This window comes from Rattus rattus, chromosome 3 (assembly GCF_011064425.1).
Source record: "Rattus rattus isolate New Zealand chromosome 3, Rrattus_CSIRO_v1, whole genome shotgun sequence".
Classification (NCBI taxonomy): Eukaryota; Metazoa; Chordata; class Mammalia; order Rodentia; family Muridae; genus Rattus; species Rattus rattus.
Window position 1 is genome coordinate 210,788,648 of NC_046156.1, and position 25,467 is coordinate 210,814,114.

Below are 25,467 nucleotides of genomic sequence, written 5' to 3' on the forward strand. Positions count from 1 at the left end.
TGAAACCATTTTGTGAATATCTTTGAACAGTTTGTTGAAGACCCTTACAAATAGAGTTGCACCCTAGTCCTTTCTTTTGATTTCCTTTGTTTACACCAATGCTTGCGGCTTGCATATTCAACAAAACAAAGTCTCCTTAACCTCTTCTTTAATGGAAGTTTTGGAAGTTTCCAGACTGGAAATCAGTCTGGAGGTTGTTCAGAAAATTGGAGATCCCACTACCTGAGGACCCAGCTATACCTCTCTTGGGCGTATACCCAAAAGATGCTCCAACATATAACAAAGACACATGCTCCACTATGTTCATAGCAGCCTTATTTATAATAGCCAGAAGCTGGAAAGAATTCAGATGCCCTTCAACAGAGGAATGGATTAAAAAAATGTGGTACATCTACACAATGGAGTACTACTCAGCTATCAAAAACATTGACTTCATGAAATTCATAGGCAAATGGAATGAACTAGAAAATATCATCCTGAGTGAGGTAACCCAACCACAGAAAAGCACACTTTGTATGCACTCATTGATAAGTGGATATTAGTCCAAAAGCTTGAATTACCCAAGATTCAATCCACACACCACAGGAAGCTCAAGAACAAGGATGACCAAAATGTGGATGGTCCAACTCCTTAAAAGGGGGAAAAAGTTGTCTGTAGGAGGGGATATGGAAACAAAGTTTAGAGCCGCAACTGAAGGAACAACCATTCAGAGCCTGGCCCACATGTGGCCCATATATATATAGCCACCAAAACTAGATAAGATTGATGAAGCTTAAAAATGCATGCTGAAAGGGACTGGATATAGATCTCTCCTGAGAGACATATCCAGAGCATGTCCAATACAGAAGTCAGTGCTAGCAGCAAACCAGTGAACTGAGAACAGGACAACCCCCCCCACCCCCCCCCTGGGAATTAGAGGAAGGATTGAAAGAGCTGAAGGAGTTTGCAACCCCATAAGAACAACAATGTCAACCAACCAGAGCTTCCAGGGACTAAACCACTACCGAAAGAGTATACATGGACTGACCCAGGGCTCAAACTGCATATGTAGCAGAGAATACTACACTTGTTGGGGCACTAGTGGAAGGAAAAGCCCTTGGTCCTGCCAAGGTTGGACTCCCAGTGCAGGGGAATATGGGGGTGGGGGGCAGTAAGGAGGATGTATGGGGAATACCCGTATGGGGGAGAGGGAGGGGAGTGGATGGGGGCTTATAGACAGGAAATCGGGAAGGGGAATAACATTTGAAATGTAAGTAAAGAAGTAAATCTAATAAAAAAATTTAATGTCATCAGGGTGGTGTTAGCACTCTCCTTTAATCCCAGTATTCTGCAGGCAAAGACAGGCGGATATCTGAGTTTGAGGCTAGCCTGTCAACAGGACAGCTAGAGAAACCCTGTATGGAAAACCAAATACAACAACAACAAAAAAGTCACATTTAACTGCTACATTTCTTTAGTTTCCCTTTAACCTAGAATAGTTTTTTTCGGCTTTTTTTTTTTTTTCTTTTCTAAGTTATCTTGTGGTGTGTATATTACTTTGAGGTTGAATTTAGGTTGTTCATTCCTGATAAGTACTACAAAGTCAGGAGTTCTCAGTGGGTCACTTGCAGGACACCTGCTAACTGTTATGCTGATGGCTTGCATACATTAGGACTTGGTTGCATTGGGTAGCTCTAGATGTTGGCATGACTTCTGGTAGTCACTGATATTTGTACTGACTCCACGGTTTTGCTTTTCCATAGTGTCATAATCATGTAATCATACGGTCCATAGCTTTAGGATGAGATTGCTTCTCTTACTGTGAACTTAATATTTTTCCATGTCCTTATAACTGGGTAGTATAGTTCTTTTTAACAGTGACTAGTTTTCATTATCTGAATGTATCCTAGTTTAATTATTTATTGAACTACTGAAAGAAATCTTGGTTGCTTCCAAGTGACAGAATAAACCAGGTAGAGTCATGTGTATTCTTGTGTAATGTCATACTCATTTAACCTGGAGTCGTGGGGTGCACTATGAAACTCAATTGCTACATTGTATAGTATTTTAATTTGTTTTCTGTTGCTGTCACAAAGTATTTGGGGGCTGGATAGTTTTTAAACAGAAGAGGTATATTTAGGTGGTGGCTTAAGAGAGTGAAAGTTCATGATTGGACTGTCCCATCTGCATGCTGCTGTTAGAAATCCTGGTGGTGACTATAGCACAAAACAACGGACAAGTGGGAGAGAAGTGGCTTTATGTAGAATGACTCAAACAGTGTGGTAGCCACACTTTTAGAACCTCTAAGACTCCTATTAGTGCCTCCAGTGAACAATGAACCCAGTATTTTCCCCTAGGTTTCGTTTCTTAAAGGGTCTGCCACTTTGCCCCCTTTCAGCACTGGGCAATGAACTTAGGACCTTGTGTATACTAATCTGAGGTCTATCTTTATTTACTGCCTCCTAGTATCACTACATGGACATCAAACCTTAAGAACCCTTGAGGGAATCTCATCCAAGTCATAGAATATAGTATACTAATTTTGTTGTTGTAGTGATTTATAGTGCTGGCAATGTGTTTATGCACAATATTTTTACATGATATTCTTGCTGTTAACTAAAAGATAAATATGTAAATTCATTTTCCACAATTTTTTATGTGTATCTCTTTGTTCATTTCTCTCTTTAATGAGTAGGTTGTAGCCTATAAAAAAATTACACAATTATTATCGAAAAGAATACTACACAATATTTATTTTAAAGAAATGTTCTTATATATTTAGTAATAGAATAATTTGCCATAATGCTCACTGTTCAATATGAGAACTTCCTTTTTTTACAGTGTGTTTCTAAACAATGACTAGCAAAAAGACTTCCCTCCATGCATATAAAATATTAGTAAACACTGACAATGTTTACTAATCATATTTCATGTATTTTTAGGTCTCTAAGTTTTATGTTCTTTATATCTTTAGAGTATCTTAACAGAAACAAGACATTAGACACACTGGTAGTTTTTAACACATAAATTGTTAATGTCTGTATAAATAATTATTTTTCAAAAATGTTAGCTAACATTTACCAGTGAACAGCTCTGGACCTGGTGTATTCAGTACTGAAATATTATTTATTATTTTTTTTTAAAATTTAAATAGCTATATACACAAAAGTTATCGTTTTCTATTCTGAGTATAGGAAGATTATATATTTCAAAGGATGAGTATGCTTCATCTAAATTTTCAAGTTTGTAAGTAGCAAATTATAATTTTTTATCCTTGTAGAGTTTATGGGATCTATCATGATATATGTTCTTTAATTTCTCATTAATTTTTAACTCAGCTAAAGGCTTCAGTTTTTTGGATGGGGATGAGAACTGATTAAAAAAATAGGTGTTTTTCTGTTGTTTTGCCCATATGCATCTTCTTTCCTCATGGGTGTACAATGCTCTCAGAGGTGGGGAGAGGGTGTCAGATCCCCTGGAACAGTTACAGATGGCGCTGTGAGCTTCCATACAGATGCTGGGAGTGGAGCCGGAGCAGCAAGTGCTCTTAACTGCTGAGTCATCTCCCCTAGCACTTTTTAAATGTTTTCTTAGAATTTCTATGTCCTCGCCCTTACCTTTCTATACATTTTGAAGGTTTTCTCCCTCTTTTGTAAGACTGCTTAGTATATTAGTTTAGACATAGTTTTTAAAAAGTTTCAGGCTGGGAGATTTCAGAAACCCTGCCATGCCTGATTTTAATACTTGCACTACCTTTTCAAACTATTTTTTTTTAACTTTTAGTATGCAAATTGTGGATGTGACTTATTGGATAAAAGACTATTTTCAAATAGGCCATGTTATGGTCTGTGTCCTGTGAGTGCGTCTCAGTGTTGATCTATGCTCTTACCAGTGTCTTCAGTCACCTGCTGCCATCTCTGCTTTAAGGGACAGAGTAGCTCTAAGGAGTCAGAGTTCATGGGAGAGGTTAAAGGTAGTTGAAATTGTGTTTTTCACCAGGTTTTGGTAAATTATATTTCCTTGAAGGCAGGCTTTGTTAGAAGAACAGATAGCTTTGTCATTATTTTCCTCCCTTTCCCCACTACACGTATATGGAGATTTTTCTCCAATTTTTATTGTAGTATTTTAATGAAGAATTTCCTAAACTGTTCCACTTAAGGTCCTCTTTACCACTCCCCGCCCACAATCTGCAACTTCTTCACGTGATTCCAGGTGTTTGAGCACATAAAATATATGTAGAATAAAATATTTACTTAAAATAATTTGTTTTAAAACAATTCTCTGGTATGTATGTGCAGGTGTACATGTACATACATATAAATACATAGTTTCACCATTTTTTAAAGGCAAAGGAAACATGCACACTATTGAGGATGATGTGTTTATCTTTAGGTAAAGAGTTAAAACCTGGCCGAGTATTGTGATCATCAGTGCTGAAAAATCAGTTCACATAAATATGTAATACAAAGTGGCAGTATATTTGGGCCATTTTAGAAAGAATTTGAAATTTCCTTAATCTTGAGCCAAAAGTCATTTAGTATTTTTCAAAATAAAATTGAGTTCAACAAGTCAAGCAAGACTTTATTCTTTTCTGTTAAAGACAGGGTCTTACTGTGTAGATCTGCCTGTCCTAGGACCAAGTCTGGCCTTGACCTCACAGAGATTTGTCTACCTATGCCTACTGAGTGATGGGACTAAAGATGTATACCACCATACCCAGCTCAAACTTAAAATAATTCTTTTATTCAGTACTAGGATTGATCCTGGGAACAGATACATACTAGGCAAATATTCTAACACTGGGTTATATACCCCCAGCATCAAAGAGTAATTTTAAAAATTTGTCTTAGTTAGGGTTTCCATTGCTCTGAAGAGATAACATGACTAAGGCAGCTCTTACAAAGGACAACTGGGGCTCACTTACAGGTTCAGAGGTTCAGTCCATTATCATCAAAAAAGCAGATCACATACCTCCAATATCACAGGTTATACAGTACCATTCTAGAATATCATAGTGAGGAAATACTAAACAGAAGCAAGACCAAAAGCCAGCTGGGCAAACTCCAAACTCAGCGTCTCCATGTCTGATGTAATAGCTCTCTTCAGATCTCCATCTCCTTTTATCTTTGTTGACTGCAACAAACTTCTTTCTCTTTGACTGGTACTGCTCCATGTTAGCAACTTTGCTCAGCAGGTATCCCATGGCTCTGGGATCTTGAACATCTTGGGGTCTCCAAGGCAGCTTCAACATTACAGCTTCTTGTTTCAGTGTCTGGGATCAACACATGATCTTCTGGCATCCTTCAAAGGGCTTGGATCACATCTGCTCTCTGTAGCACTCCAGGGTCAGGTTGTCTGTACTCCACTTTTATTGCTGTTCTTGGTAGTCATCCCATGGTACTGGTATCTTTGATCACTGGATTTTTTTACTGTAACTTGGCTTGACCAGTAGCCTCTAATAGGCTCTCTTCATGATGCCAAGCCTCAACTTCTTTATATGACCCCATTCAGTCCTGGGCCTTCAACTGCAACTGAGGCTGCATTTTCACCAATGGCCTTGGCCTCTCATAGTGCCAAGAATTAGCTATTCTTCATGACCCCTTCATGCCTCCACTAGTACCATGTGGGTGATTCTGAAACATTACCAAGTTCAGATGCAGCACGAGGTACAACCTTGGCTATCTCCGGAGCACAGTTTCTTTCTGCTGTCAGAAAATACTTCCCAGATTTCACCTCAGTGATGATGGTCTGTTCTTAGTCACTGCTGATTTCTTAGTTCCAGCTAACCAGTATCAGTTGTCTCAGTAGTCTCTTTCTACTCTTGACTCCAAAGCCAGAGCCAGAGCCACATGGCCAAAGATGCTGAGGTCTGCTACTTTCAGGGGCTGGAACATGGATCCCTGGTTCTATTATATTATCACCAGCTTTCTGTTTTCCAACTCCTTTACTGTAAGTGTGGATATCTTGGAACTTGCTTTGTAAACTGACCTTAACTCAAGAGATCTGCATGCCTCTACCTTCTTCGATTAAAGATGTGTACTACTGTGCCTGGACCTAAGCTTGTCATGGCTACTATTTCTCAAGGTCTGGATCAAAAGCCTGTGTCTTCCAGCCTCAAGATCTGGATCACAGTTGTGCTCTCCATGTCTGGATTGTAGTTCCTTGTTCAGTTGTAAAAGCATAAACAGTAAGTTTAATATGATGGGATCTTGCCTGGAGGTCACCACTCCGTTAATCTGATTATCTCCTTGAACACAGATTCAACCCAATTCTACTTCTTTGTGTTCCTTTATTCTTTGAGTCATACATTTTATACTTTTCCTTTGGAATCTTGCTCAGTTTGATCAAAATGCTCTTCATGAGACTAAACCAGAGAACAAAGTCTCTGCTGGGCTTTTTGGAGACTTCCTTTGTCAATACAATTAAAATAAATCTCTTTACCTTAGCCTCAGGCAAACTCTTCAGACAAGAGCATATTCTTCATCAGAATATCACGAAAACACTACAGACTGAAATTCTTCCCCACTGAAACCTCTTGGTTAACCAAGCTTCCGTTTTGGTTAAGGTTTCCATTGCTGTGAAGACATACCAGGACTCTTATAAAGGACAGCTATTAATTTAAGTTGGCTTACAGATTCAGGGGTTTCATTTATTATCATCATGGTGGGAAACACGGTAATATCCAGCCATGTGTGGTGCTGGAGCACCTGGAAGGTTCTACCTCTTGATCTGAAGAAGAAGAAGAATGGGCAGCTAGGAGGAAGGTCTCAAAACACAACTTCACAGTGACATACTTCTTCCAATAAGCTATATCAAATCTAACAAGGCTACACGTCCTAATGTGGCACTCCCTGGGACAAGTGTGTTGAAACCATCACAAAATTAATCATTCTAATATAATAGTACATTCAAAATATTGCTATTTTAATACAGGGTATGATTTCTCTTTTTATGAAATAATGTTATTTATTCTTTGAGCATTTCATACAGCACAAAGATATGCTGATTTAAGTAAGCATGATAAAGATGTTAGCAAACAGGCAGTAGTCTGTTGCTTTTTGTAATCCAGCCTAGTTAGGTTTCTGGGGAAAAAAAGATTTTTATTTGTATAGTAAAAATGCTTCAATTGGTTTTGTTTGTTTAATTTTATGTATATTTTGCCTTCTTGTATATGTGTTCCATGTGTATGCCTGATGTTCATGGAGGTAGGAAGAGGGTTTGGATATCCCATTGTAGGTGCTGGAAATTGAACCCAGGTCCTTTGAAAGAACAGCCCTTAAGTGCTGAGCCATCTCTCCAGACCCCAAATACTGCAGTTCTTAACAGAAAGTCTTGAGTTAGTGGTGTCAAGTGAATCACAAGATAGCATGCTGGTTACAAAGTATACCTTGGTTTTCAAAACCGAGGCTTCAGGTGAGGTTGAGTCATGCAGCATGGGGGTAGGGGTAGGTGTAGGGGAGCTGCCACAAAGAGCTAAGATTCATTATGTGTAGTATCTTTAATTAATTTTTGGTATATGTTTAGAAGCTTTTGCCTGTAGTTATGTAACCACATTCATAAAAGGCTATTACCTGCAGTTTAATAGATTTAGAACTGGTAGAATTCCTGGAGACAAAACCCTGTGACTGGGTCTTAGGGACTTGAACTCTTAGATCTGTCCGCATGGAGTCTCTAGAAACTTATCAGTAACAGTTAACATTTCTCTACCCAAGAACTGGTTCCCAAGAGAAGTTTTGCTTTTGAGTGTCTGTTCAGTTGAGTTGTGATTTTTTTTTTTTTCCTATATTTGTCAGGGTCTCAAGTTCTAAGGCTATAGGAGAGTTGTGGACTTTTCACTTTATTCAGTTCATGATTTGTCAAAAAGTGCCTTCGTATCTTTGGATTTTCATATATTCCACTGGAAGTGTTTTGAAGAAGTTTTAAGGTTTTTTATTTATTTCTTATTTTTTAAATGATAATGTCTTGCCATGTTCCCCTAATGAGCTGGTATTCAGTATGTGTTCTTCTGCCTCAGCCTGCTGGGTAGTAGGGTTATACTCATGCCACCGTGCCCTACACACTTTTTAATACATAGATTGGTTTATGTAAATTAGAGTATCTTTTAAGTGTATGAGAAAAAGCAAGGATTTATATGTACAAACATAATAGTAAATGAACAAAAATGAGTACACAAGATACTAAAGTAAGTGGTTTCGTTCAAAATAACAAAGATGGCATTAAACTGGTAACTTTTAATCATTCTGAATAATAAAATTTTAACTGTTGAATCGATTTTCTTGTTTTTCCTGTTTATTTGGCAATAAGCAATGTCTTTCTTTGTTATTGACATCTTTAAACCTAGATATTTGTTAGCAGAGTACAGTTTTGAACACGTACAGTGAATTGCAGCAAGTCATTTTGCCATCTATTTTATAAGCATGCATTAGCATTTAATCACTGTGTACTGTGATCATTCAGTGGAAGGAGTTGGTAATGTTTGACCTTTTAACAGATAATAACTCCGATCTTCTGCATTTCTGGTATGTGCTATTGGGAATTCAGCATGGATATTAATATAGTAATTCTCTTAAGAGTGTTGAATTTACTGAGGTGCTTTCTTGTTTTGATTCCGCTTTTCCTAAATTTTCATGTTTAGTGATTCTTTGCACAGTACAGTTTCAGACCTCTCAGAATAATACCCAACTTCTCAATAGAAACTGTAAAAGCTGGGAGAGCCTGAACATATCTTGCAACCTCTAAAAAAAACCACACATGCAAACGTAGACAACTATACACAGCAAAACTGTCAGTCACCATAGGTGGACAAAACAAGATATTTCAAGACAAATCCAAATTGACACAATATCTATCCATAAATCCAGCCCTACAGAAAATACTAGAAGGAAAACTCCAACCCAAGGAGGATAACTATATCCAAGAAAACACATATACACAAAAAAGTCTATAAAATTGCAATATCTTAACTGAGTGGGTGATTTTTCTAGACATGCCACTTACCAAAGTTGAATCAAAATCAGGTGAACTATTTAAACAGCCCTATAACCTCTAAAGACATAGAAACAATCATCAAAAGTCTCCCAACCAAACAAAGCCCAGGTCCAGATGGTTTTAGTGCAAATTCTACCAGACTTTCAAAGACAAGCTAATTAATATCAATACTTTTCTAACGGTTCCACAAAATAAAAAGAGAAGGAGCACAGCCAAACTCATTCTGTGAGGTCACAGTTACCCTGATACCTAATCCACACAAAGATTCAAGAAAGAAAGAACTTAAGACCAATTTCTATTATGAACATTGATACAAAAATACTCCATGAAATATTCACAAACCAAATTGAGAAACACATCAAGACATCATCCACCATGATCAAGTAGTTTCATCCCATGGATGTAGAGATGGTTTGTTATGTCAAAATCGATTAACATAATCTACCATATAAATAAGTTGAAAGAAAAAAAGCTACATGATCATCTCATTAAATGTGGAAAAAGCCTTTGACAAAATCCAATACCCTTTCATGTTAAAAGTATTAAAGAGATCAGGGATATAAGACACATACCTAAACAGAATTAAAACAATATACAGCAAGCCAGTAGCCAACATCAAACTAAATGGAGAGAACATTAAAGCAATTCTACTAAAATCGGGCAAGACAATGTTGCCCACTGTCTCTCTTATCTATTCAATATAGTACTGAAAGTTCTAGCGAGAGCAATAAGTCAATTAAAGAAGATCGGGGAATATAAATCGGAAAGGAAGAAGTCAAACTAGTGCCATTTGAAGATGATATGATTTTATACATAAGCAACTTCAAAAATTCTATCAGAGAACTTCTATAGCTGATAAACATAAAGTGGCTGAGTACAAAATTAACTAAAGGCAATCAGTAGCCCACCTCTATACAAATGATAAACTAGCCAAGAAAGAAATTATTATAAAACACCCTTTACAATAGCCACAAGTAGTATAAAATATCATTGTATAACCCTAACCAAGTAAGTGAAAGATCTGTATGACAAGAATTTCATGTCCCTGAAGAAAAATAGAAGAAATCAGAAGATAGCAAGATCTCCCATGATAATAGATAGGTAGGATTAACATAGTGAAAATGGCCATCTTACCAAAAGCAGTCTACCGATTCAATGCAATCTACATCAAAATTCCAACACAATTTTTCATAGATCTTGTAAGAGTAATTCCCTACTTCATATGGAAAAAAACAAAAATAAAAACCCAGGATCACCAAAAAAATCCCGAGGAATCACCATCCCTGACCTCAAGCTGTACTACAGAGCAATAGTGATTAAATATTGCATGATAATTGTACAGAAAGCATATATGTTGCTCAATGAAGTTGAAGTCTGAGAAATAGACCTATATATTCATAGACACTTATTTATTTTATTTTTTTTATTAAGAAGCCCAAACCACAAAATAGAAAAAAGAAATGGTGCTGCTGGTCTAACCTGGATATCTACATGTAGAAGAATGCAAATAGATCCATATTAATCAGCCTGTACAAAACTCATGTCCAAAGGGATTAAGGACCTCAACATAAAACTGGATACACTAAAATCTCACGTAAGAGAAGTTGGGAAATATGCTTGAAGTTACTGGAGACAATTCCCTGAACAGAACTCTAATGGCTCAGGCTCTAAGATCAACAATTGATTAATGGGACCTCGTGAGGGACAGGAGAGATGGCCAGATGGGTTAAGAATGAATGGGTATCTGCAACTGATGTGGGTGGTGAGGTGGGGGCATCTCCAGGATGAGACCTGGGTAAGGAAGGAAACCAAGAATCAATGGGGGTGACCTTACCAGTGTCTCACAGCGTTATGGATATAGAACCTGAAGGGACCACCTCCTGTAGCCAGGTAGGAACCCTCGTGGAGCTATAGGGAGACCAACCCACCCACAAAACTTCTGACTCAAAATTTATCCTGTCTACCAAAAATGTAGGGATAGTGGATAGAGATTGAGGGAGTGTCTAACCAATAACTGGCTCAACTTGTGACTCATCCCATGGGCAAGCACCAGGCCCTGACATTATTAATGATACTCTGTTATGCCTATAGACAGGAGTCTAGTTCTCCTGGAGAGGCTCTACTCAGCAGCTGACTCAGAGGGATGCGGACACCCACAGTGAAACAGTGGATAGAGCTTGGGGACTTTTATGGAAGAATAGGGGATTGGGTTGCAAGCACTGAAGGGGATAGGAACTCCACAGGAAGAACAGAGTAAACTAACTTAGGCCCTTGGGGCTCTCAGAGTTTGAATTACCAACCAAAGAGCATACTCAGGCTGGAGCTAAACCTCCCTGAACATATGTAGCAGATGTGCAGCTTGGTCTTCATGTGGGTCCTAAACAAATGGAGGAGGGGCCATCCCAAAAGCTGTTGCTTGTACATGGTATATGTTCTTCTAGCTAGACGGCCTTGTCTGGCCTCGGTGGGAGAGGATGTACCTATTTCTGAGGAGACAATGTGCTAGGGATGGGGGACACCAAAGAGTATAGTACCCACCCTTTCAGAGGAGGGGTGGATGGGGAAAGGATTTTATCAAGGGGTGACTGGGAGGCAGGCAGTGACGGGATGGAGCCAGATGTGAATGAAGAAACATTAGAAAGTTAGCAAGTGTTCTTATCATTGAGTCTTTAGGGTAATGCCTTCACACTTGCTTTATGATTGGTTACATCTTAAAAATGCCTATTCTGCATTTGTATCTGCCCTCATCTCTTTTTCTTATTTGGCATTTATGGAATTTAATTTGTTGTTGTTGTTGTTGTTTAATTTTGTCATTGTTGTTGTTACTCTCTTTCTTGGATTTGGAAATTTTTTTGGATTTTCTCCAGATTTTACTTTTCTTTCGTTTTCTTTCATGCTTTCTTTTCCGGACTCCCCGTATTTTACTTTCTCTTTTATTCTTGTGATAAAGCACCACGAGTGAGTCAATTCATCAAAGAGTTTATTTGGGCTATAGTTGGAGAGGGTTATACTCTAAGTTAGTGGAACAAAGTCATGATGACACAAAACAGGAAGCTGAAGTCTCACATATTGAACTTTTAAGCTTCGTGTAGTGAGAAGAGAGTGGGTGTGACGAGAGTTGTTAAACTCTCAGAACCAGTGACACGCCTTGTCCAACAAGGCCCCATTTCCTAAACCTCCCCAAACAGTGCTACCAACCAGGAACCAAGTATCTAAAAGTCAAAAACTTGGAGACATCCTATCAAATTATCATATCACATGCATATAGACTGTGTGCCATTCATCCATAATTGATGTTTTTTTTGTATTATTGATTTTGTTATTTATTAACCATATTTGCAAGGTAATCCTAACTTTTTAAAATATGCTTAATTTCCTCTTAATCTCATTAGCTCTTTGTGAATTTGATAACTCATTTTTAAATGTTTGAATTTTTGTATGCTCCCACTTCATCTTTATATTTTTTATTTTCTGTTTTCTTGATTATTTTTATATTTACTGATTTCATTTTCTGAATTTTTCTTGTGGTGCTGAGTTGAACCCATGGCCTTGGACATCTAGGTAATTGTTCTGTGATTGAGCTATATCTCCACCATGAATTATTTAAAAATCTGCCTGTAGCGTACTAACTGGGATGTGCTGGGGAGATAGGGGGTGGTGTGTGAATTGGATTGGTGTTAATAATGACAAGTTATGATGAGGATGCGCCAAAGAGAAAAAAGATCTAGAAAGGTTAAGCCAGGCCCATTGACTCTGATACTCAGGGGACTAAGTCAGGAGGATTGCAAGTTCATAGCCTACTTGGAGTAGAGTGAGTTCCAGACCAACCCAAACAATTCAGCTGTATCAGGAGTGGGATGGGTGAGGCATGAGGCTGTTTTCATTATTATTTTCAACTTGCCTGGTTTGAATTGTTCAGATTGAAAGATCCAGTAGGTGTTTTGTCTATAAAATTGATGGAGGAGTTAGGAATGATTTAACTTGTTAAGTACTATTTATCCTAACAGTGGGCAAGTATGGCATGTGGATGGCCTATAGCAAATGAGTTCCACCTTTTCATGTTTATTATGGAAATCCTAAGCAAAACACTGTTCTTTTTAGTTCCCTTTTATTGAGATGGGGGAACTTATATTATTTTAGCTGACCTTGAACTTCCTATTAGCCAAGGAGGATCTTGATTCTGCCTGTTCTTCCTAAATACTGAGGTTACATGAATGAAACACGGTGTCTGGTTTTAAAACTTTCTTTGTGAGATAAAGGTTTTCCTTTTGAGATTTTTTTTTAATGAGGTAAAGGTAGGTTAATGTCCATGTGTAGTACAGTCTAAAGGAAGAATGTAATGCACCTAGTTGTTGATATTTAAGTCACTTTACAGAAGTACACTTTATAGGATCTAGAAGTAGGCTTGTGTTTTGATAAGCAGAAGCAGGATGATGCATTTTTATTGAAAATATGTGTGTTCAAACAGTATTTGTGATACTAAAAACATTGGTTTGCCTAAGAGGAAGACTAGAACCCTTTACAGTGGCCTTTAAATTGTACTTTCTTTGTTTTATGAGATTTATCATTTTAGCAAATTCAGCAATTTTAGAAGAGACAGATGTATGTAAGATGATTTGAATAGTATTTTAAAAGTTATAGAAAACTTTTGATGTAACCATGTCATTCAGGTAACAAGAGATCCCCTGACACACACACACACGAAATGTATTTTCTCTGTTAAGAACGGTTGAGCTTAAATATGTGGTCATGAAGTAAGTTGTCCTAAAATGCAAGGTGATGATCAGCTCCTTGTTGAAACAGGAAATTCGAATAGCAGTCCTTTAAATAGTTACTCTGTTTTCCTGTCAGGGTAGTAAGAGTAAAAGAAAATAAAATGTTACTTTTTATAAGGTTCCAAGTACTTTGTTATGTTAGGTAGATTTCTTAATCTATAGAGTTGTAAATTATATCTAATTACTCATCTTGTTCTTATGTTCCAGGAAAGGATTTAATGTAAGAAATGTTTCTGTTTTGAGCAAATATAAGTAAACCTGGGGCAGTTTTTATCAGTGAGATAATGAGGTTTGCGTTTATACAACAAATTTAAATACTTCATGAATTAGTGATTTTAGGGAATTTAGAGGAGGTGAAAAAATGGAGTTAAAATTGAATTGTTCAGACTAAAGAAATGGTTAAACTGCATGTGGGTGTTTAAAACTTGGAGCGTTGTGTTCTCATAGACTTGAAGTCTGTAAGACTGTAATACTGGAGTGTTCAGTCTGCATGGAAATTTTATGGTGGTCTTTTAATTTTAATTATCCTTGTTTTTTCCCTAGGTGGTATCATGGAAAACTTGATAGAACTATAGCAGAAGAACGCCTCAGGCAGGCAGGGAAATCTGGAAGCTACCTTATAAGAGAGAGTGATCGGAGGCCGGGGTCCTTTGTACTTTCATTTCTTAGCCAGACAAATGTTGTCAATCATTTTAGGTAAGTCTTTGTTCCTAGTATAAGGTATTTAATATGGTACTTTAGTATTTAATCTGATACATGTTTATAAAAATAATCACTTTTACAAAAGTGAATGACCTTCATATAATAAACTTGATTTCAGTTAAATTATTTAATCTGATTTAGAGTAAATATTCCTGAAATGTTTAAATTTTTTGTTTAAAGGTAGTAATATTGGTTTTTAGAACAGCAATTTTCAAATATAGTTAAGGAATATATTACTACAGATACATTTTGAAAAAGATAAAAAGTAAAATGAAAGATGTGTAGATTGAGACTGTAGAGGTTCAGTGTATAGAAGTTGAGGTTGTCCTTAGGTTTTTTATAGCCTCACTATCTTGAAATTCTATATATGTTCACTTCTGTGAGATATACAGGTTTGCACATTTTCAAGTAAGGTATCATATCTTTATATAAATATATTTATAGATGTTACTATATTCTATTTCATTTTTATGGGAGATAATAAAACATAAATCATCTATAGCCAGTATTAACTGATAAAGTGTTCTTGTGTCTTTGACTTTTAAATTTTAGAATAAGTTTTAAGGGTACTGTCATTCTGGTGATAAATTCACATATATAATTTCACAGCAAATATTTGATCATAATTTTATGTAACATTTTTATTATAGTTCATAAATTTCAAGAGATTTGTAAGCTACTTATAGTCAAAGATGTCTTTATAAAATTGTTGAGTGTTAAAAATAGAAAGTGAAGAGAGATATCTCAGGGTAAATTTTCAAATATTTGGTTCAATTACATAACTGAGACTTATAAACATGTCATATCAAATTCATAACTATTTAAAAATAATACTTAATTTCCAGTGATATAAATAAATATTTATTTGAAATACATGAATGTATATTAATGGAAAAAAGTATGAAATTAACCACATTCAAAAAAGAGAATACAAAAGACTGGCTTTTAAGCTCCTTTCCAAACTATGTTTTGGTTGTTGTTTCTGTTTCCTTTACTATAGGATTATTGCTATGTGTGGTGATTACTACATTGGTGGAAGGCGTTTTTCTTCACTCTCAGACCTAATAGGATATTACAGTCATGTTTCTTGTTTACTTAAAGGAGAAAAATTACTCTACCCAGTTGCACCACCAGAGGTAAGTAAAACTTAAATGATATATCACAACTTTTATTTTACAAAATCAGGTGGATTTTAATCTTATCAAATTTCTTACATCTATTATAATTTAATAGACATTTGTTTTAATTCTAGTCATAATGCTAGAACAAAAAATTATAGTTTCCTTGAAAACTAATTTTTGTATTTAAGCAACTAGATTTTTAAATATAATTTTATGTGTTTATAGCTTCTAATACATGCTAGAGAAGTTAAAATGTCATATCATAAAAGGTAGATTAATTTCTGTGTTGTGGATAGCTTATTTAAGGACTGTTAAATTACCTGATAAAATATGTTACACTACATGTATAGTAATTTTTGTAAAAATACCAAGCAAGAACAGTAAACATTTCTAGGTTCTGTATAGATGCTCAGTAAAGAGTACAGTGACCCTATGGAATTTGTAATATTAGTATTGACTTTAAGCCTTGTGTGAGTTTATCGTTTTTTACTTGGATACAGTGACAGTCTTGTTTTGTGTGCATGGGTGTATGTATATGTGTATGACTGTGTATACAGGCTCGCATGTGTGTCCAGGAAGAGGTGCATGTGTGCACTTATTACTGGTGTCTAGAAATTGACAACAGATGTCACTCTTGATTGCTTTCTACTTGATTACTTGAAGCAAAGTCTCTGGATAAAACCAGAGCTTTTTAATTTGGTTAGTTTGGTTTGATAGTTGGCCTTAGGTCTCTCCTGCTTCTTCCTCCTAAACGCTGGCATTACAGATAGCTGCCATACCTTTCACAACTTATATGTGGGTTCTGTGGATCCAGTTTGGGATTTCAAGCTTGTGGGACAGGAGGTTTAGCTATGGAGACAGGAAACCTCTACCTAGCTCCTAATTATTATTGTGTTTAATGGTTTCAGCCAGTAGAAGATAGAAGGCGTGTACGAGCCATTCTGCCCTACACAAAAGTACCAGAGACTGATGAAATAAGGTATTTTACACTTTTTCTTATGTATAATTTGAAAGAGCTACACAATGAAGATTCATTGCTCTTAAACTAGGAAGGTTTTTGAATTTGAGGGACTATTATAGGTATATAAAGTTGCTTTTAGTACATGATCTGTTGTGTTCCCATGGGATAGCTTATCTATTCCAAGGTTTAAATCAGTGTGGCCACAGTGAAAATTTTGTGATAGAAAACAAAATGTTTTAAAAAAAACATTTCTGAGAAAGTAGAGGTTTCTCTCATAGTTTGCGTGTTATCATTATCTATATAATCTATCAATCATCCATCTATTCATCCATTTACCTACCTACCTAATCTACTTATCTTATGTCTGTCTGTCTGTCTGTCTATCTATCGATTTTTATTCCCCATTAAATTTATGTCTCAGCTATAAATCATGCCAAAATAATTATCTTAATTTTTCATAATGAGTGAATAATTTTAAACTTCAACAATGTATATATTCTATATTTTGCTTTTTATTATATCTGTCAGACATAAAATAACATTGAAATTTGGCTTTAAAATTCAGTTTTCTTGGAACTTATAATACAAATGTGATTGTTTACTATTTAAAGAAATTTTAATTTGAGTCTAATATAGCAAAGTAGATAGTAGATAGAGGAATTCTAATGTAAGTCTAATCCAGCAAAGTAGACACCCTTACCAAACCTTTAGTTAAATTATACATATAATGAGTTTAGCAAAACAAGATGTTAGAAATAGCATAGAACTTTGTTTTTTTTTTTTTTTTTTTAAGTGCTTTTTGCATCTTTCCAACATCATCATATCTAATGGTTTAGGACTACTTAAATGCCCATTTTTAAGATATTAATGTCACTTGTTATTTAGTTTCTTAAAGGGAGATATGTTCATTGTTCACAATGAGTTAGAAGATGGATGGATGTGGGTTACAAACCTAAGAACAGATGAGCAAGGCCTTATTGTTGAGGACCTAGTGGAAGAGGTGGTAAGTTTCATTTGTTCTTATAAATTTCAGATCCTAAGTTCTTTATAAAAGTTTAGAAGTTATCCTATTTCTGGGTCAGTAGACAGAAACAAAACCAAATTTCTCTTGTGAAATATTTAAATTCATAAATACAGGGAAAATTTAAAATGTGTTTGGTATTAATAGATGATTATAGAGAAATAAAAATGTATGTTAGTATGTTATATATCCAAAATTATAATGTTTGATACATTTTGGTGGTATTGAATATTGTCTGTAAAGCATGAACACTGCTTGACTGCTAATTTGCATCTAAAAATATATCTGGTGATTTATATTATGTAGTAAGATAAATAATAATGTATAATATGATAGCAAAGAAAACAAGAGGAATATTCAAATTGTAGAACTTTGGGTTTATGTATGAGTAATATAATTAAAATAGTCTAAGATTATTAGAATTATATGCATACTTAAAAATTATACCAAACGCACAACTACTTAAGAGACAGATATACCTAATGAAGAACAGAAGCACAAAAAATTATTAAAATAAGTACAAGAGAAACATTCTTATATACATGTAACTATGACATTATGGAGAAAGATTTGAAGATCTGATTCTTAGGAATTTTCATGAAATTGTATTAGGATATAATTTTATAAAATACTGTCTTAATGTCTTTCTTTTAGGGCCGAGAAGAAGATCCACACGAAGGCAAAATGTGAGTTTTTATTAATTACAAAAAGGACAAAATAACGTAAGCATGTAAATTAGAAAAATAGCCAACATACTTAATGACTTTTCAATTGACATTTGCTTAAAATTTGGTTCAGATAACTGATATATAAATATTTCTTAAGGATCTAATACTAAATTTTTTTTTAGTAAGAATTTTAAACAAACATTGACCTATACCAATATACAAATTTCCTATCACCAAACTAAAAGACTTTCTGGTAAACATTATGCTTGAATTATAATGAATAGTACAGGTGCTCATATTTCTCTTCGCTTTCTTACTGATTATAGTATTTCTTATTTTTGTGGTCACATCACTAATGAACGTTTTACATTCAGTTTTTATCATGGCTATGTGAGATAACTCCAAATTTTAGTATAACTAAGCAAGATCCTTTTAAATAATCTTTTTTTATGTGTATGAGATTCCTTTTAAAATCTTAAGCATTTAAACCTGTTCTATTCGTATTATTTCAATAGAATATTCACCTGCTATTTTTTCAGTGAATTTTCCTACTAACCAAGCTGTCAGCATTAGTAGATATAATTTAAAGCTTGCCTCAAATGTTTTATTTTCTTGTTATCTAGTCATTAGAAAGTAAATACATTAATCTGAATATTGTATATGTAGTTCTCTTAGTTTCCTGTCTTAATAGAATATGTGTTATATCTTATGAGTACATTTTTATATTACTCTATACAGATACACATGACTCCATTACTCTAACTATACCTAGGTGATTCTGCTTAAAGTCTGTATCAGCAATTAATGGTTGAAGAGCATCAGATTCATAACAAAAACAGATTGTATTATGTGTGTACATGTATGTATGTATATATAATATATATATTATATATGTTTTTTCCAAACACAATATACTGTTCTGTATTGTATAACTCCTTGACAGAGATCACAGTGCAAAGAATAATTTCTTTCCCTTTTGTCAGAAGACAGTAGCCTGAGTGGTGATTGACATTCATTGCTTAATATTACAGATTTTTAGAAGTAGAAAACTTGAAAGATTTTTGTTTGTCTTAAGGTGACCAGTCTGTCTAGTTAATATGTTAGAATGTGAATTCATGGGGCAGGTGAGATGGCTCTGTGGGTAGAAGCATTTACTGCCAGATCTTATGACCTAAATTGAATCCACAGGACCCAACAAATTATCCTTTGACCTCCACGTGCATATCATGATGTCCACACACGTAAACACACACACACACACACATATATTCTCTCTCTCTCTCTCTCTCTCTCTCTCTCTCTCTCTCTCTCTCTCTCTCTCTCATAAACAAAATGAATCTGAATTCAGTATTATGAAATCCTTCAGATTATCAAGAAAAAGTCTATATTCTCTGGTATCTGTTTTAATAGTACAGATTTAAGATGCCAGTAAATATTTAAACTATTTTTGAACTTTATATGTATGTGGTATTTAGCATAAGTTAAGTCTGTGTGGATTTATTTTATGTACCTGCCTAGTCGTCTCTTAAGTGTTTAGAGTAAAGCCTATGGCAGTGAAGCCCCATAATTCTCTGAAGCATCCTTAGCCACAGCGAAGTTCTTGGAGATTAAATAGCTAGTTTGACAGTTTCTTTGAGCTCCATTTCTATGTGGGCATTATTACGTTCTAGTAATTTTTTTTCTTAAAATATTTAATGTGTCCCTTCTTTTCAGTCTTAAATAATTTTACTATAGTCATTCTTGTAGTGCCTGGTACAGTAGTTACCTTCTGCTGGGCCCTCCAAATTGTTTATCTCCTCACACTCTCTGCTCCAACATTTAGAATGGTTTGTCTAAAATATCTATCGGAAAGTACCACTTTCTGTACCTAAAATCTGTACTGTCCCTATGAGCTTTACTTCAGCAGAGCTTAAAAAGATGATCTGTGATGTACATATTTCTTAAAACTTGTATTGTCTTATCATTTCACTCTCCTCTTTATACGCGTTTCAAATACGCAACTATTTTTAATGATTTTATTAAGCTGTTTCCCAGACCGGGATTACCCTCAATTGTTTATGTACTTATGTAATTTAGTAAATTTAAGTTCAGTGAATGTTCATGTTATTCCTTACGTAGCTGAAGACTACTCCATTTCTCCATTATTCCCCAAAGGCTCTAAGACATACCCATCGCTGTACTTACTAAAATTTTACATGGTTTTTAGTTGTTCACTTTGTGTTTGTTTGTTTATTTGTTTTGTTTTCCCTCTAATCAGAGTCTGGACCTCCTAAGAGCAAGGACTTGAGTACAAATCATATAATTGAATTATATAAGTTTTATATAAGAAAAGCTCTGGGAAATAATATTACCCGTTTGCCTCAAGGCTTTTTTCTTAATGCTCAAAATAACTTAAAACTTAAAAACTTAAACTTTTTGTTTCTTTTTAAACTGTACTCTTTGTGTTTTTACTTTACTGGCTAGAAAACTGTAGGGTTAGTCTTGGATGCCATCTAGCTGCATCTTCTACAATATGGAAATCCACTCTAAACTGTGTAGTAAATGGTAATTTAACCTTTCCTTGAATGCAGTATGTAGCTCCACACATTTTAAAGCATTCTGAGCTGTATTGTTTATTTGCTCTTCATTATGCACATGTATTCTGAGAACATCAGGAAATCTGAGTTACTAAGTTAATGATTACTTTTTCATTTACTTGAAAATAAAGTTGTATTTTAACTTTCCCTGGTAATAGAATGGTTAATTTGAAGCAGAATGAATGACCTCTAAGCCTGTAGCATTGCGTCTTAGAGCACTTAAGCTTTTAGTCTAGTAGTATATTTACTTTGCAACTGGCAGTTACCACATTATTACACACCACTGTAGACCTTAAGATGTAGTGCAGCGGTAGAGAAGTGATCTTAGATTACCAGCAAGAAAAAAATGAGATTTAATGTAACTAAGAGGTAAACTTTTATACCCTTGACTTCTAAATAATTGTAGTTTTTGTAGTATTTGAGATAAGATTGCACTGTATGGTCCTGACTGCCCTGGATTTCATTATGTAGACCAAGGTGGTCTCGGTGCACAGTGATTTGCCTGCCTCTATCAGGTTCTGAGATTAAATACATATACTACCATTCCTGATCTTTAAGTTTTTTTAAAATATGTTCTCTTATGAAAAGAAAAATATTAGATATTTGGAATTTCATTTTGATATATTTTTAATTATTGAGTTTTTAATAATTTCTTAATAATGCTTAATTCCAGAATACAGATTATGAAATATTTTACCCATCCAGATTGATAGGCTGTTAGCTCAGAATTAAAAATAGTTCTTTCCATTGTTATTTACTTGTTCTTGTGTTAACATTTTAATTTTACTGGGTGAGATCTTATGTTAAAAGAAAATTATATTTGAAGGAAACATGAGAAATCATTTGAAGGGTTTTGGCTTGTATAATTTTCTCTATCCTCCCAGACCATTCAAGGAAAGATGGAGCTATGATATAAGCATGTAGCAGTTACTACTAGAACTAAAACCATCGCTCTTTAACATATTGTAATTAATATGGAACTTACAGTATATACTTGGCAGTTCCTAGTGTTCCTGTACTTTATTGAAATAAAGCACAATAAGTTTGTAAATATAATAGAAAGGTAGCAAATGAAAATGTGACCATTTCCATTGATTTGTCTCATCAGCTTGGTTACCTTTGAGTATGTGAAAGCAGCAGCATGTGGACTTTTGATTAAATGTCTAATTTGTTCTCCTTTTAAGATGGTTCCATGGGAAGATTTCCAAACAAGAAGCTTATAATTTATTAATGACAGGTACCTGTATATTCTTTAATGTCTTTATAAAGTATAAAATTGAAACAATCATTTCTCATGTACTATAGGTTTTTTTTTTACCATTTGATAATACATGCATATTGTTCTTTCTTTCCAAAGCTGGGCAGTGAGAGTTGGTATTTTCTGGTTTTACTATTAGTTGAAATGTGTATGTACTATAAGCTCTTGTGAAGTATAGTTTTCTTCTTTCCTATCTTCAGTCCTTGTTTCCTTCCCCATATTTTACACCTTACAGTCTTGTGATACACTTTTATGTGTGTTAGGTCTTTCCTACATATAGTACACCTGAACAACACTAACATACTTTTTAATGTTTAGACACGGTTTCTCCGTGTAACAGTCCTGGCTGTCCTAGATTTTGCTTTGTAGACTAGGCTGGTCTGGAACTCACAGATCTGCTTGCCTCTGCTTCTGAGTATTGAGTTAAAGGATGTGTCCATATACATTCTTATATGCATTGTGGGTGGAATTACATAATTGAACCTTATTTCAAATTTAATTTACAATTACTTAGATTGTTACATAGAAATGCAAATTAAATATACTTATATTATGGATTTATAATTTAAAGCAGGGTTCTCAATCTGAGTTGTGACCCCTTTGGCAAACCTTTATCTCCAAAAATACTCACATTACAATTCACATCAGTAGCAAAATTATAGTTATGAAGTTGCAGCGAAAATAATTTCCTGCAACATGGGAAGTATATTAAAGGGTCGCAGCATTAGGAAGGTTGAAAACCACTGATTAACAGCTGTGTTACTTTACTCTTTATTATTAACTGTTCATCGCTAGGTTAATTTATTAGTAAACTAAGTCTGACAAAGATTTGGAACAAAAATCAATGTATTTTTAGATGTTGTAGTTCTTGAAAATTTGGTAGTTTTTGTATTTTTATAGGGTATTTGGAAATAGGCAATTACAGTAAATCAATTACTAATTGTTAAGTGTGTGATCTCAGTTTTTTAAACATATAAGGTATTACATTTAAATCAATGATTTGCTCTCATAGGATTTGAGATACTTTTTGAAGTGCTTTATGGCTTTAATAACCAGCATTAAGTAGATCCAGAATATAATTTAAACAATTTTAGTCAATTGTTGGGGTAGGTTTATATTTAGATACTGAATCACCAAGTATTTGAAGTACCCAGTATTGTTTTAGGTATGTAAACATGAAAATAGCCTAAACATAATTTCTCACATTAGAGTATATTTTTGTTCATTCATACATGAAAGAGTGAAAATGTCACCCCTGGAATTATACAAATGTATTCATTTACAAATTTGTAGAAGAATCAGAGTATAAATATAAATAAAAAGGGTTTTTTAATCCTATATTAAATCAAAGTTTGCAGTTTTTAATTTACTTATATATTAAGTTGGACCATGAAAACCCAATATAAAAAGATTTACTTTTTACTTGTTTGTATCGAATATCAAGTTACTTAATAGCAAGCGCCTAAGCTAGATGATTGTAATTATTACTGGTTTATGTAATAATTATGCTTTCTTACATGTGTTAGTTATGCTTTCTTAAAAGAGTCAGTTCATGATCTTTCCGTTACCAGTACTTAACCACAAAGGGAGGATTAGAGTTTTAGGGGTCCTTGTCACTTGTAGATAGTCCTTTGTGGATGCTTTCTCAGGATCAGACCTAGTGAGTGCAATATTGGATGTGTGTATTGACTTAGCGGTGCTTACTGTGCTCAGGTGCTTACATTATTTACCTTTGTGTGTTCTTAGAGAAGAATGTTACCATATTGCTTTTTAATTATTCATTGGAAATCTGGAGAAATTGCAAAACTAGTTCAACTTTTCAAGATCTTCTTTAGGAGATTAAAAGTTTTGGTTCCTATTACTGTCAGGTGGTTTTTTGTGAGAGGGAAGGGTATAGATATAGTCTAGAAGTTACTGTAAAGAATTTCTGTTCCATATGCTTATGAAATAAAACAGTTAAGTTATACTAGGAACAACACGGGTGGCTGGAAACATAAAATGAAAATAGTAAAAGTTTTATGATAAAATTTTATGTGTGGTTATGACTTTTATTGTACTTCCTAATTAATGTACTTTCTTTTTGATTTGACAATTAGAGTATAAAACTAACAGCTTAATTTTTACAGTTGGCCAAGTCTGCAGCTTTCTTGTGAGGCCCTCAGATAATACTCCTGGAGATTATTCCCTGTATTTTCGGACCAATGAAAATATCCAGCGATTTAAAATTTGTCCAACACCTAACAATCAGTTCATGATGGGAGGCCGCTATTATAACAGGTAACTCATGAAACACTTTGGTGATATGGTTGGAGTCAAAACATCTAAATTTCCTCAATTTCTAATGTAATTGCAGTAGTGTTTTATGAGAACGCTTTAAACACTGTCAAACTTGAATGTTAATAACTTTTCACCTCCCAAATGTTTTGTCGTTTAATAAAATATTTATGTACAAGCTATTTGTATGCATTTCCCTTGGAGTCATCTGATTTTTTTCAGATGTCATTATGTTACTGGATATTCTCTCAAGTCATACATTTTGTGTATCTGATTTGTTTCTGCTACTCAACTCCTAGAAAACTTAGTTTCAAAATTCACAGTGAGTTTCACTGCTTGCTTAGGGAAGTGATTAATATAGTGACATGTGTAATATAGAGTGGCAGTATTGTTCTGGAAAAGAGAAAGCTGGGTGAAATATTTGCCCAATTTGATAGTATTATTATTTCTTCTTTTGGAAGCTGGTATGATCTGTTTTAAAAATATATTCACCTGTTTAACTTTTTAATACTGCCCTAATTTGGTCACCTCAATTAGAATTCCCTAAGTTTCAGTTTGAGTTTTAAATTCATAAAGCTTCAATAGCTGATTATCTGTAAACAAAAATTCAATGATAAGATCTTTTGCTAATCAGAAGTTCAGTGGACAGTTAAAAAATATTAAATGAAAGGTCTAATTGTAGACATTTGTATATCTCATCGTATTAAACTACCTGAGTACCTTTAATATTATAATCTAGGCTTAGACACGTTCACCTAGAATCCAGTTTGCTAGGCATACTTTAATATTCTGCTTTGTTTCATGAAGCAACTTGAGCTACAGCTTTGACACAGCTTGGGAAAAGGAGAGACTTTTAGCACCAAATTGAATTCAACAGACACTTATTGACTAATTATTTAGTGAACATTATTTAGTGAAATCTACTGTGCTGTGTACAAATTAAATAAGGGAAAAATTTTCTATATTATTAGTATTCCAAAGTATTAGAAAAGATGGTTCAAGTTGTGATGAATTGAAGGGAAATACAAATAGGCATGGGAACCACCAGAGAGCACAATTTAGGTAACTGTCACAAGGGTGGAGTGAGGTTTGAGTAACGTACTGAAGGGTAACGTCTGTGTGAGGCTTAGCAAGAGCTGTGCAT

General features: G+C 34.5%; 1 protein-coding gene across 1 annotated transcript in view; it reads left to right on the forward strand.

Annotated features, from left to right (window-relative positions):
* Rasa1 (RAS p21 protein activator 1) overlaps positions 1-25,467 on the forward strand; it is a 68,259-nt gene that overhangs the window by 15,474 nt on the left and 27,318 nt on the right. The window contains 7 exon segments of the mRNA XM_032899073.1: positions 14,286-14,438; positions 15,445-15,580; positions 16,474-16,544; positions 17,412-17,529; positions 18,202-18,233; positions 21,976-22,028; positions 24,176-24,326. Of these exon segments, the coding sequence (XP_032754964.1) occupies positions 14,286-14,438; positions 15,445-15,580; positions 16,474-16,544; positions 17,412-17,529; positions 18,202-18,233; positions 21,976-22,028; positions 24,176-24,326 (714 nt within the window).